Raw genomic sequence first — 14,488 nt, 5'->3', positions numbered from 1 at the left:
ATAGTGCTTGTGCTGTGTAATTTGGCCCCCTGTATCACCTGAAATACCTGGCTGATCCTGCATGGTTTTACCCTCCCCCCTGTAAAGTGACCACAGTTTATCATGGCTGCTGAGCTCTAAGACATCGTGGTCAGTTTACGTGTCTCCGTCATCCGTAGCTCTCCTCTGTCCTCTTCCCTACCTTCCCTGCCTGTCAGCCTTGACTGCTACTATTATTTATGAGTGTCATTTCTACAATCCCCTCTATTACATTAACTGATGTGCCCAGTGTATGTGGTTTTGTAAAAAAATAAGCTGTTCTATACTGTATTTCTGAGTGCCACTTGGTGCTCACGTGACCAGCCGCCTCTCTACTCCCAGCTGACGTCAGCGGGGGTTTCTCAGCCCCTCCCACTGTAGCTGTCAGACTGGGGGAGGAGAGAGGTGGCTGGTCCTGTGAGTGCCGCTATAAAATAAGGTATAGAATGGCCTATTTTTACAAAACCACATACACTGGGGCACATCAGTTATAGAAGGGATTATAGAAATGACACTCTGTGGCTTAAGATAACAAAAATAGCAAAATAATTAAAATATATAATTTTTTTTTCTCTCGGGGGACATATACCTTATGCAATCTATGCACCTGTGCACTTTGTTTTTTGGGGCATATGCAGCACACCCAATGTCCACAAATGGTTAAATTACCCCTTAAAAGAGAAATATGGCCAAACCCTTTTTGGCTGTACTTCCCTTAAGGGTCACAGAAATACAGTTACATTTACTGTTAAGCTCCTTTGACCCAAAGTCCCAAAAAACTAAAGCTATTACTCCTTTGTGGGCTGAATTGCCCAGACAGATCACAAAAAACAGATCACCTAGTATGCTGTTATATGCGTGCACTATAACATCCTTTGCATGAACGGTGTATGTAAAATTTCACTTAGTTTTAGGGCCTGTCGATGAGCTTTTGTTTGCATGAGATGGGTTTTGCATTCTTATATAAAAGTCTATAGGAATTCAAAACCCACTTAAAGTGATTGTAAAAGTCTTGTTTTTTTTAAAATAACAAACATGTTATACTTACCTGTTCTGTGCAGTGAATTTGCACAGGGCAGCCCAGATCCTCCTCTTCTCAAGTCCCTCTTTGCTGCTCCTGGCCCCTCCCTCCTGTTAATTGCCCCCACAGCAAGCAGCTTGCAATGGGGGCACCAGAGCTGAGCTGTAGCTAAGTGTGTCTATTCAGACACGGAGCTGCGGTTCGGCCCGCCCCCTCTTTCCTGACTGGCTGACTCTGATTGACAGCAGCAGGAGTCAACCAGGAGGGAGAGTCCTGGACGGCCGAGGGACTCGTGTACATCGCTGGATAGAGAGGGGGCTCAGGTAAGTATGAGGGGGGCTGCTACACACAGAAGGCTTTTTATCTTAATGCATAGAATGCATTACGATTAAAACCTTCTGCCTTAAAGTGGTTGTATACCCAAATGATTAACGTTTACCTACAGGTAAGCCTGTAATAAGGCTTATCTGTAGGTAAAATGAATATCTCCTAAACCTGTACAGTTTAGGAGATATTCACTTTGCATGCAGCCACTGACGTCAGCGGCACATGCACTGTGAATGCCCAGCTGAAGGTCCGCCAGACGCTGCCGGACCTTGCCGGGAAGAAAACTCCTGCGCGCATGCGCGGGAGTGATGTCATCGCGGCTCTGTCCACTCACAGCGCCGGAGGCGCGAACCCGGTAGACACGCCGAGGGCAAAATGTCAGCTCCCTCGGCGTGGACTGGGTGAGATTCCGACGCCTCGTTCTAAGGTAAGTATTTCATAATGAGCTAGTATGCGCTGCATACTAGCTCATTTTGCCTTTGCCTTACAGTTTTTTTTGGGTTTTTTTGTTAGTCCTGCGGGTATACAACCGCTTTAACATTCTTATTTCAAAAAGGTATAATGATTACCTTACTCACACTGCTGGTGCTATTCCTCCTCTTGTCACTCTTTATCAACTCTTCGTTCTCGTCCCTCTCCGTCTCTTTTTCCCTATCCTTGCTCTTCTTATGTCGGTATTTAATCTCCAAATGGGGATATTTCGCTGGAAATATGAATTGACACTGTAAATCAAACTGCAGTTTCTTTCTTTCTTTTTTGCTGATAAATTGATATAACAATTGTATTGCTACACTGGCCATTATGTAATTTAAAACCCAACATAAAAAAAGCATACCGACAAGAAAAAACTGTCCTTTAGAAAATAAAAGGCCAAAGGGTCATTAACCGGCATTTCCAAACTATAAACTATGACAGAAAATATTGGCCCCATAAAAAATGATCAGGGGGAGTTGGTTACAAGTAACAAGGGGATAGCAACTATATTCATTATATTCTTCTCCTCTGTTTATACGAATGAAAAAGAGGGGTACACTAAACATGCTTAATTTACACATTAATGTATTTTGGCTTTGAGGATATTATATACCTGGAGAAAACTGGTTGCAGGAGTGCATCCAGAGAGTGGTGATAAATGGCATACTTTTTGAATGGTCTAGAGTTGTGAGCGGGGTACCCCCAGGGTTCTGTTCTGGGACCAATTCTGCTTAACTTGCTTATAAGCAATATAGAGGTGGGTATAAATGTTCAATCTCAGTGTTTGCTGATGATACAAACGCTAAGCGCAATAACATTGCATCTGGATATAGAAGACCTAGTTAAAACGGAGGGGTGGGAAGCTATATGGCAGATGTTTAACTACTTCCCGCTTGTAGGACATCCTTGGTTTAAAGTAGTTTTACCGGGATGATGCTTGCACCTACAGGCATCATCCTGGTATGAAATTTTTCAGCCAGCGATTACATTTGTAGCAGAAGTGATTTTAGTGCCTAAATAGGAGACCCCAGATCTCTCCAAAAAGAGAACCTGTCATGGCCCATGCTGTCACAAGGGATGTTGTTCATTCCTTGTGATAGCAATAAAATGAATCCAAAATAGAAACAGTATAAAAAAAAAAAAAAGTAAGAAGTTTTGTATAAAAGAAATAAAAATATTATAAACATTTTTTTTTTAAAGCCCCCTGTCCCCGGTGCTAACGCATATGTTACTCCCACATGCATATGTAAACAGTGATTTCACCACACATGTGATGTATTGTCGCAAACATCAGAGCAAGAGCAATAATTCTAGCACCAGACCTCCTGTGTATCTCTAAATTGGTAAACCTGTAAAGGCGTTTAAAGCAACGTCTATGGAGAATTTTAAGCCCCGTAATTTGCCGCCATTCCACTGGCAGACGCAATTTTAAAGTGTGACATGTTAGGTATCTATTTACTTGACGTAACATCATCTTTCACATTATAAAAAAAAAATTGGGGTCAATATTGTGTTTTCTTAATTTAAAGTGAAGCGCTACCTCACCCAGTGATCTAACTCTATTACATAAGTTTCAAAACACTCCAAACAGTGACAATTAATATAGGGCAAAATAAAAATTATGATGCTAAGAATAATGACCCCTAACGGAGTCTTGACTACCTGTGTGAATAAAAATAATCACGTGCTGAAATAAACAAGCAATCAAACAATTATGGTGTCCATGAAATAGCATAAAAAAGTGATAAAACACTTCAAACAATGATTCATCCAGTCCGTTTATATAGTGCGTTCATCTATACATATTGTGCAATTGCTTGAAGTGTCTACTGGTGAATATTCAGTGATAATAGTAAACTGCTATGCACACCAAAGTGCCCTCCACTGGTCACACTATGCGCTCACCTCCCAAAGCGACCCAAAAAGAGTCTAGTTGCGCCTTCCCCTTAGGGGGTATAAATCTAGCAGTCTGAAACGCCACTGTAGGTACATGGGCTCCTGCTCCTTTTTACTTTATCCCTCATAGATATGTGTCACGAGAGTAAGAAAGAAACTGACTAGGGTTTAACTGTATAAAAACACTGTCATTTATTATAAGATAAAAGGTTCCACTCACATTTACAGATGCACTAACCCTGGTGCATAAAGGTCGCCCTGTATGCCCCCGGTGGCTGGCTCTATACTTGCTGGTTAGACGCGATGACATCACAAGCTCCGCCCCAACGTGTTTCGTCACTACACGCATGACTTTATCAAGACCTCTTGTAACGTCATTGCGTCTAACCAGGAAGTAAAGAGCCAGCCACGGGGGATACAGGGCCGAGGATCTGCAGATATTTGAATGATCCAAGGGGAGTCCATACCCCACTGTACAGAGATAACCACCTGTATGCCCCAGGGATAGTGCATCGACAGCAGTGGGAGGCAATGGCTATCAATCTATCCAATGAGAACCCGAGAAAGCGTCTGGGCTCGTGCTTGTTGCTGGAACAATCAGGTTCAGGTAAGAAAAAGGAAGGCTCTGGTGGGCAGCTGCAGCACAGAAGGGTTTTCACCTTAATGCATAGATGCATGTGGTACTGCGGCCACTGCGCGCGGGTCCGGCGGACTCGATGTCCGCCAGCCACCTGCGAACGCAGTGAGGAGAGGCAGAACAGGGATGTAAACAAGGCCGATCCCTGTTCTGACAGGGGAAGAGAGAGATCAGTTGTTCCTAGTGATCAGGAACAGCGATCTCTCTCTACTCCCAGATAGTCCGTCTCCCTGACAGTTAGAAACACCTCCCTAGGGAACACTTAACCCCTTGAACGCCCCCTAATGTTAACCCCTTCCCTGCCAGTGCCATTTATACCGTGATCAGTGCATTTTTATAGCACTGATCACAGTATTGGTGTCACTGGTCACCAAAAAGTATCTTTTAGGGTCAGATTTTTCCACTGCATCATTCATCACTGTGTCATTAGTACAATGTCAGTGCATCATTTTAGCACTGATCACTGTAATGTCACTGGTTCGCAAAAAAAGTGTCAAAGGGGTTCCGATCTGTCCACCGCAATGTTGCAGTCACGCTAAAAATCGTTGATCCCCGCCATTACTAGTAAAAACAATTAAAAAAAAAAAAAAAAAAAGTCCCTAAATCTTTCCCTTATTCTGTAAACGCTATAACTTTTGTGCAAATCAATCAATATACGCTTATTGCAATTTTTTAAACAAAAATATGGAGCGGAATACATAACCGCCTAAACTGATGAATACATTTGTTTTTTTATATTTTTTTTTTTTTGGATATGGATTATAGCAGAAAGTAAAAAATATTGTTTATGTTTCAAAATTGTCAGTCTTTTTGTTTATAGCGCAAAAAATTAAAGACCGCAGAGGTGATCAAAACACCACTAAAAAAGCTCTATTTGTGGAAAAAACAGGACATCAATTTTGTTTGGGTACAAAATCGCACGACCGTGCAATTGTCAGTTAAAACAAAGCAGTGCCTTATCGCAAAAAATGGCCTGGTCATTAAGGCGGTAAATCCTTCCGGGGCTGAAGTGGTTAAGAGGGGATTTGATCATGATACACACATCTTGAACCACTTCAGTTCCCGGAAGATTTACCCCACTTCTTGACCAGGCCATTTTTTTGCTATACGGCACTGCGTTATTTTAACTGACAATTGCGCGCTCGTGCGATGTTGTACCCAAACAAAATTGATGTCCTTTTTTGACACTGTACCCAAATAAAATTTATAGTATTTGATCATCTCTGCGGTTTTTATTTGTTGTGCTATAACCAAAAAAAATGTAAAAAAAAAATCAAATTTCTTCATCAATTTAGGCCAATATGTATTCTGCTACATGTTTTTGGTAAAAAAAAAAAAAAAAAAATCCCAATAAGCGTATACTGATTAGTTTGCACAAAAGTTATAGTATCTACAAACTATGGGATATATTTATGGAATTTTTACTAGTAATGGCAATGATCAGCGACTTATAGCGGGACTGCGATAATGCGGCAGACAAATTGGACACTAACTGACACTTTTTTGGGGACCAGTGACACTAATACAGAGATAAGTGCTAAAATTATGCATTGTCACTGTACTAATGACACTGGCTGGGAAGGATTTAACATCAGGGGCAATCAAAGGGTTACCTGTGTGCCTTGCTGGAGTTTTATTGTAATGGGGGTGGTGCCTGTACTAGGGGAAGGCATAGGTCTGTGTCCCTGCAGCAGGAACACAGGATCCATGCCTTCCTTACTGACAGAACGGCGATCTGACTTGTTTAGATAGGAAGTTTGCCGTTCTACCTGTGTCTTAAACAATCAGCAGGTGCCGGCGGACATTGGGTCCATGGGACTAGCAGATCAGGTCCCACTGTAAAAATATCACAGCGGGAGCGAGCCTCCGGGGGGTGCGCACTCACGCCTGATACCCGGATATACAGGATCACATATTTATACATGATCCGACACAATGCAGCCGCCCTGTAACAGTAAAAGTGCAATAGGGTGGTCGGCAACTGGTTGAATGGCGACTATGGTATTGGGAGGAAACTATTTAACCTAAGGTCTCTAAAGAAGACACACAGCCACACAGAGAAGTTGGATGAGAGGTTGTTCAATCTTACATTGTGTAAAGGGTTCTTTACTGTTAGAGTGGTAAGGATGTGGAATTCCCTTCCACAGCTAGTGGTGTCAGCAGGGAGTGTAGATAAATTCCAAAAACTTTTAGATGTGTTTCTTAACAAATACAATGTACAGGAATATGGAAGATGGTAGTGATACACGCGCTCACACACACTCAGATTGAACTTGATGGGCTACTAGTGTCTTTATTCAACCTTACCAACTATATAGCTATGCAAGTCACAAAAATGTACATGTAATCATATCATTCATCTTACAACCCTCATATTCATAGCTTTTGTGTTATACTTTCATGTTACAGCAGCTGTACAGCTTTTCTAATTATGAATGTGCAGTAAACAAGCACCAAAGTTAAACCCAGTGCACTCAGTAATCAGCACTCTGTATCAAACCTGGACTGAGTGACAAACCCCCCTCTCCTTCTCTGCAACACACATCTGTGTGAGGACACTTGTGCACAGGGAACTGAATAACTCTTCAAAAAATTTGGAAAAATCATTGCAATGTATAGAATTCCCCTAGAGCTGATTTTATTCTTCTCAACAAAAGTGAAGCTACAATTTAAATGCAATGCCATTTACCATGTTTCTATCACTTATGATCTCACTTGTCAAAGGTATTCCTACTAAGAACAGAACTAACTATCTCCTGAGCCACCAACCAGATGAAAACCTGCCCCTGGGGTCAAAATCTACATGGTGGACATGGGGAAACAACTCAATTTCTTAATTAGAAACAAGTAGTATGTTGACACATAAAGCTCCATCTTTTTTTCTAAAGTCATCAGAGCTCAGTCTACTGCTTGCAATTTCTTTTAAGAAAACACAGCAGAAACCACCAATGCCACTGAAGTCACAATTATAGTTACTGGGCATATTGCAGCCAATGTAACAGTAATGTCATCAGTTCTTAGCAAACTGATAGACTTGGGGAGCCCCCAAAATAGTATCCTCTGTACTATTTTGGGGTCTATTCATTTGTGATACAAACAGGTGACACTCCTCACCTCGGCATGACATGCAGTACCACTCCCGAATGGCCTTGGCCATCTTCTCTGTGATGTTGATACAGTCTCCATGGAACCACTCATTGCAATGATCACACCCACTGTGCAAACAGAAAACAGACAAGTTGTCATCAAGCAGTACACAATTTAAAAAATACAAATGTTGCAGAGTTATAGCTACAAAACTGTCCATATAGTACATGGTAGAACAATCAACATCCAATTTTCTTAAAATTTCCCTTTTAAAAAAACTGGAAAAGGGTTAGAACCTTCCAAAGGTTAAACACTGTGGGGTCAATGTACTAAAGGCAAATCCACTTGGAAGTGCATTCAGATCTGAAGGGAAAATCAGAAATGAGGGGAAGCTCTGCTGATTTAATCATCCAATCATGTGCAAGCAAAAATGCAGTTGTTTATTTTCCTTGCATGTCCCCCTCAGATCTACTGTGACTGCACTTCCAAGTGAACTTGTAGTGCAAAGTGGATTTTCCTTTAGTAAATAAACCCCTGTGTGTTTGGCCATTTGGGAGATTCCTATTTGACATGTGTCAGACATAACAGAAGTCTCCCCATCATGGACACAATTAGTACTAAAACACATAATCTAGTAGAGATTTTAAGGTGATGGGTGTCAGACAGAACAGGAAAGGAAGAGACACAGACAGCATTATAAAATGTGGGAAAAAAACCTCCTCAGATTTACAGCATTCAAAATCCAAAACGCCTAACACTGCTCCATTCTATGCAAAAGCAAAACAAATGGACTAGAGTTGTGCGATTCCTTTCATGCAGTCAGAACTGATCCAATCACTGCGTGACACTACCAAGCAGGAAACAGAGCCAGAGCATGCATAAATCACGAGTAAATAAAACTGTATATATCATTATACAATACATATTACTCAGTGATTAGGTTCTTAACTTTATGGCTGAAGTTTAATCCACTTAAATTTGGCACCCTCCGTCATTAACACTCACTTACATTGTTACATAAAACCTTTTAATATCCATACGTACCTTATTTTAGACCCAGTGATGTCATCACTAGTTATCTGTACCTTACTAGGCAATGCAAGCAAATTAGAGTTGGTTGTTAGGATGTTGAGCCTCCAATGGATTAAAAAGCCCAATGAATAAAAATAAAAGGTGATGACCGAGGACAGTAAGGCTGGAGAACAAAGGCTAGATCAGTGATGGCGAACCTTGGTACCCCAGATGTTTTGGAACTACATTTCCCATGATGCTCATGCACTCTGCAGTGTAGTCGAGCATCATGGGAAATATAGTTCCAAAACATCTGGGGTGCCAAGGTTCACCATCAGTGGCTAGATGATGCTGGGCACCCTCCAGCCAGGAAACAAGAAAACCTCTGACTTTCTGCAGCTTCTATTGGGCATTGTGGGAAGCTCACAGTGTGCAGTGAAATCAGAGTAAGCAAGTTCAGTACAGGACAGGAGCCTGTACAACTGTACAAGACTGACTATAAGACTGAGTGAGAACTAATGCGCAAAACCACAATATTAATTGTATCAGATAAGGAGCTGCCAACATAGATCAGTGTACTCACACCACCCTGCCAGAGAAATAATCAAATGAAAATATATATGTGGCGCTACCCTATCCTAGTGTACCAACTCCAAATCTGTGAATTCAGATGATCACAATGTGCTAAAAAATGAATCCCAATCATAAAAGTGCAATGTGCATATACATTATTCATTTTTTTAACTGCACTATTGTCACTTTATGTGTTTTCTATTGTCTAATGTTTATTTGTTTGTATGCACTTTGCGGTCACTCTGCACATTTTATCACTTTTTATGCCTATGATACAGCAGTCGCACTAGGAGCTGCAATTTTTGCACCATTTAACCAACTGCGCACTTGACACTTTGTTTTTTATATATATATATATATATATATATATATATATATATTCGTTTCAGAAGAATTTGATCATATGAGTAATAGGAATCGCAATACATGATATGTTGATGTATGATTATTCCTAGTCCACACACTGTGATAGACCTCACTATGTTATCACGGGGTATCATTTAATCCACTTTAATATTCGCCATAATTGTATATGCACATTGCACTTTTATGATTAGGATTCATTTTTTAGCACATTGTGATCATCTGAATTCACAGATTTGGAGTTGGTACACTAGGATAGGGTAGCGCAACATATATATTTTCATTTGATTATTTCTATGGAAGAAGGCTAGTGCTGCTGTAGGAATACGATTTTATTCAGCAATATTGCTGATTCAATAAAGATAATAAATTAGTCTCACATCATAAAGCAGTTGATATCTGGCTTGCGGCAAATGCAGTACACCGGTGCATTCTCTCCATTCTCCGTCTCTCCCAAGCCTGCCAGGTCGGGGTCTGAATACTCGCTATCCTGAGGACACAAAACATTTGTAAAAAGGAAAGCTTTTTGTCAAAAAAAACCCCAAAAAAAACGATATATATGTGTGAGGTGAACATGGACATTGGTCAGGTATTTAGAAGTGATTAAGTTGTGATTGTGTCAGGTACAGAGAGGTGACTGGGGTTGTCGGTTATGCAGAAGTGACTTTGTCTTTTAGAGATTAATGGGGATACAGATGTGCTCATAAGTTTACATACCCTGGCAGAATTTATGATTTCTTGGCCATTTTTCAGGGAATATGAATGATAACACAAAAACATTTTTTACTCATGGTTAGTATTTGGGTGAAGCCAGTTATTATCAATCAACTGCCTTTACTCTTTTTAAATCATAATGGCAACAGAAAAAACTCAAATTACCCCGTTTAAAAGTTTACATATCCTGGTGATTTTGGTCTGATAACATGCACACAAGTTGACACAAAGGGGTTTGAATGGCTAGCAAAGGTAACCATCCTCACCTGTGATCTGTTTGCTTGTAATTAGTGTGTGTGTATAAAAGGTCAATGAGTTTCTGGACCCCTGACAGACCCTTGCATCTTTCATCCAGTGCTGCACTGAGGTTTCTGGATTCTGAGTCATGGGGAAAGCAAAAGAATTGTCAAAGGAGGTGTTCAAACTCTAATCAAGAAGTGGAAAATTAGGGGTTCTGTTGAAACCAAACCATGGTCAGGTAGACCAACTAAAATTTCAGCCACAAGTGCCAGGAAAATTGTTCGGGATGCAAAGAAAAACCCACAAATAACTTCAGGACTCTCTGAAAACATGTGGTGTGGCTGTTTCAAGATGCAAAATAAGGAGGAACTTGAAGAAAGATGGGCTGCATGGTCGAGTCACCAGAAGAAAGCCATTACTACACAAATGCCACAAAGTATCCCACTTACAATATGCCAAACAGCACAGAGACAAGCCTCAAATGTTCTGCCACAAAGTCATTTGGAGTGAAAATTTTGCTTTTTGGCCACAACTATAAACGCTACATATGGAGAGGAGTCAACAAGGCCTATGATGAAAGGTACACCATTCCTACTGTGAAACACAGAGGTGGATCACTGATGTTTTGGGGATGTGTGAGCTACAAAGGCACAGGAAATTTGGTCAAAATTGATGGCAAGATGAATGCAATATATTATCAAAAAATACCGGAGGAACATTTGCATTCATCAGCCAGGAAGGTGCGCATGGGACGTACTTGGACATTCCAACATGAAAATGATCCAAAACACAAGGCCAAGTCGACCTGTCATTGGCTCTCAGTCTCCTGACCTCAATATCATTGAGCCACTCTGGGGAGATCGCAAACATGCAGTTCACGCAAGACAGCTCAAGAATTTACAGGAACTGGAGGATTTTTTCAAGAGGAATGGGCAGCTTTACCATCTGAGAAGATAAAGAGCCTCATCCACAAATACCACAAAAGATTTCAAGCTGTCATTGATGTTAAATGGGGCAATACACGGTATTAAGAACTGGGGTATGGAAACTTTTGATCAGGGTCATTTGGGTAGTTTCTGTTGTGATTATACTTTAAAAAGAGGAAACACAGTTGACTGATAATAAATAACTTCAGCCAAACACTAATCATGAGTGGAAGAAAAGTTTTTGTGTTATTTGTATTCTCTGAAAAATGGCCAAGAAATCATAAATTCTGTCAGGGTATGTAAAATTATGAGCACAAGTGTGTGTGTGTGTGTGTGTGTGTGTGTGCACACAGGTAAATGGATGGCTAGAAGTTATTATACAAGATGTAATGGGGGTGGTTGATGCCATTATCTAGAGATGAATGGTGGAGGGGGTTATATATCAGTATATAGAGAAAATTGGAGGAACTCTTGTCAGTATACAGATATGAATGGAGGGGAGATGTCAGTATACAGAGGTGAATGGAGGGGAGATGTCAGTATACAGAGGTGAATGGAGGGGAGATGTCAGTATACAGAGGTGAATGGAGGGGAGATGTCAGTATACAGGGGTGAATGGAGGGGAGATGTCAGTATACAGGGGTGAATGGAGGGGAGATGTCAGTATACAGGGGTGAATGGAGGGGAGATGTCAGTATACAGGGGTGAATGGAGGGGAGATGTCAGTATACAGATATGAATGGAGGGGAGATGTCAGTATACATAGGTGAATGGAGGATAGATGTCAGTATACAGAGGTGAATGGAGGGGAGATGTCAGTATACATAGGTGAATGGAGGGGAGATGTCAGTATACAGAGGTGAATGGAGGGGAGATGTCAGTATACAGAAGTGAATGGAGGGGAGATGTCAGTATACAGAGGTGAATGGAGGGGAGATGTCAGTATACAGGGGTGAATGGAGGGGAGATGTCAGTATACAGATATGAATGGAGGGGAGATGTCAGTATACAGAGGTGAATGGAGGATAGATGTCAGTATACATAGGTGAATGGAGGATAGATGTCAGTATACATAGGTGAATGGAGGGGAGATGTCAGTATACAGAGGTGAATGGAGGGAGATGTCAGTATACAGAGGTGAATGGAGGGGAGATGTCAGTATACAGAGGTGAATGGAGGGGAGATGTCAGTATACAGAGGTGAATGGAGGGGAGATGTCAGTATACAGAGGTGAATGGAGGGGAGATGTCAGTATACAGAGGTGAATGGAGGGGAGATGTCAGTATACAGAGGTGAATGGAGGGGAGATGTCAGTATACAGAGGTGAATGGAGGGGAGATGTCAGTATACAGAGGTGAATGGAGGGGGGATGTCAGTATACAGATGTGAATGGAGGGGAGATGTCAGTATACAGATGTGAATGGAGGGGAGATGTCAGTATACAGAGGTGAATGGAGGGGAGATGTCAGTATACAGAGGTGAATGGAGGGAGATGTCAGTATACAGAGGTGAATGGAGGGGAGATGTCAGTATACAGAGGTGAATGGAGGGGAGATGTCAGTATACAGAGGTGAATGGAGGGGGGATGTCAGTATACAGAGGTGAATGGAGGGGAGATGTCAGTATACAGAAGTGAATGGAGGGGAGATGTCAGTATACAGAGGTGAATGGAGGGGAGATGTCAGTATACAGAGGTGAATGGAGGGGAGATTTCAGTATACAGAGGTGAATGGAGGAGAGATGTCAGTATACAGAGGTGAATGGAGGGGAGATGTCAGTATACAGAGGTGAATGGAGGATAGATGTCAGTATACAGAGGTGAATGGAGGATATATAATCCTTGTACGGTGATAAATAGGGTGACACTACAGAGGCGCCTCTCTCGCTCCCTCACACATAACATTACACAATCTATAGAGGGGGAGGGGGAATCACTGACAAAGAAATAGCACAAAGACTCCCCGGGATTGTTATGATCTTACCATCGCCGCCACTTCCGGTCTATAGTTCATCCTCTGTGACGGCAGACGCATTTCCGCTTCCGGGTGAGCTGTGATGAGGTCATGTTGGGCTTATTGGCCTGATGCAGAGGGAGGCGGGGTGTAGTGTGTTAATGAAGGGGGCGGCGTTGCTATAGGACACGAGCATTGTATACCTATATTCGATCCTCTGAAATGTTGGTCCGCAGAGTTGCAATAAAGGGGAATATACATACAAGACCAGGCAGCTGGCAGGATATCCCTTCTACCCTCCACTAATCCCTGCATAAAGAACTGTAAAGGCGGCCATTGCTGATCTGATAATAAAAATAGTTTCTGTCCTGACTGTTAGGCTGATGAATGGCACACGGGCGATAAACCTGAACACATATGAATTACACATGCTCTGTGGCTGATTAAGGTGGTAATTAAACTCACTTGGTACCTTATCTGCATTAAATTAACCTCAAAACCTGTGTAATTCATATGTGCTCGGGTTTAAAGGGATGAGGTGGCAACTGTAACCCCTCTCCCTCACCCCCCATTTTGTTACAGTAATACGTTGTAAAGAAAATTGCAATGATCCTCTGTGTGATCGCTAACTGTGACCTGTCACTCAGCAACTCAGATTCATCAGCATTTTAGCTTGGCGGCAAAGCTGCCGGTGACAATCACTAAAAGTGTAACTAAAGCTTTTAGGTAGAATGGAGAGGGATTAGAACACCTGTCAGTTTTTATTTATGTCTGTGTCCCCATTAGGGTGATTCGCCCTCTCTATTTGTCCTGTTTACCGTTATCATAGAAAGTGAAAGAAAATTCTAAATTTTGGATTGTCCCCAGAACAGTAATAGAGGGGAGATCTTCCAATGGAGACAAGGCATTCCCGCACTTTGGATTTCCTCTTCCTGTTTTGGCTATGGGACAGGAAGTAAATCTGCCCAATGGGACAAAGATGACAAAAAAAAAAAAACCTGACAGGTGTCATAACCCTCCCTAAGGGCTAATGTACACTTGCGTCAACATTAAAGCTCCTACTGCTTCAACATGCTTTTTTTATGCTTCTGTGATGCGTTTTTGAAGCTTGGCAGATGCCCTGTGTGTGGCTATCTCATACCTGCATTTTCTACAACACAAAGCTGAATTAAACCTCTCAAAAGCTGCAGGGGTTTCAAGTGAGCTTTGCCATAGACCTCTATGGAGGCTTTGAAGCACTCCTAAAGCG

General features: G+C 41.7%; 1 protein-coding gene across 3 annotated transcripts in view; it reads right to left on the bottom strand.

The window, feature by feature from the left end:
* Positions 1-13,387, bottom strand: part of CXXC1 (CXXC finger protein 1) — a 49,946-nt gene extending 36,559 nt beyond the window's left edge. For 2 of the 3 annotated variants that reach the window (XM_073599858.1, XM_073599861.1), the window contains exons 1-4: positions 13,270-13,387; positions 9,788-9,897; positions 7,488-7,588; positions 1,936-2,069 (exon numbers count right to left, since the gene is read on the bottom strand). In XM_073599858.1, coding sequence (XP_073455959.1) covers positions 1,936-2,069; positions 7,488-7,588; positions 9,788-9,897; positions 13,270-13,320 — 396 coding nt within the window. In that variant the 5' untranslated portion in view covers positions 13,321-13,387. The remainder of the gene's footprint in view (positions 1-1,935; positions 2,070-7,487; positions 7,589-9,787; positions 9,898-13,269) is intronic. The other variant, XM_073599859.1, reaches the window with a different exon arrangement.
* Positions 13,388-14,488: the final 1,101 nt, after the last annotated feature.

Source organism: Aquarana catesbeiana, linkage group LG09 (genome assembly GCF_042186555.1).
Source record: "Aquarana catesbeiana isolate 2022-GZ linkage group LG09, ASM4218655v1, whole genome shotgun sequence".
NCBI lineage: Eukaryota > Metazoa > Chordata > Amphibia > Anura > Ranidae > Aquarana > Aquarana catesbeiana.
The sequence above is the reverse complement of the archived record's forward strand: the minus strand, read 5'-3'. Positions and strand labels throughout refer to the sequence as shown.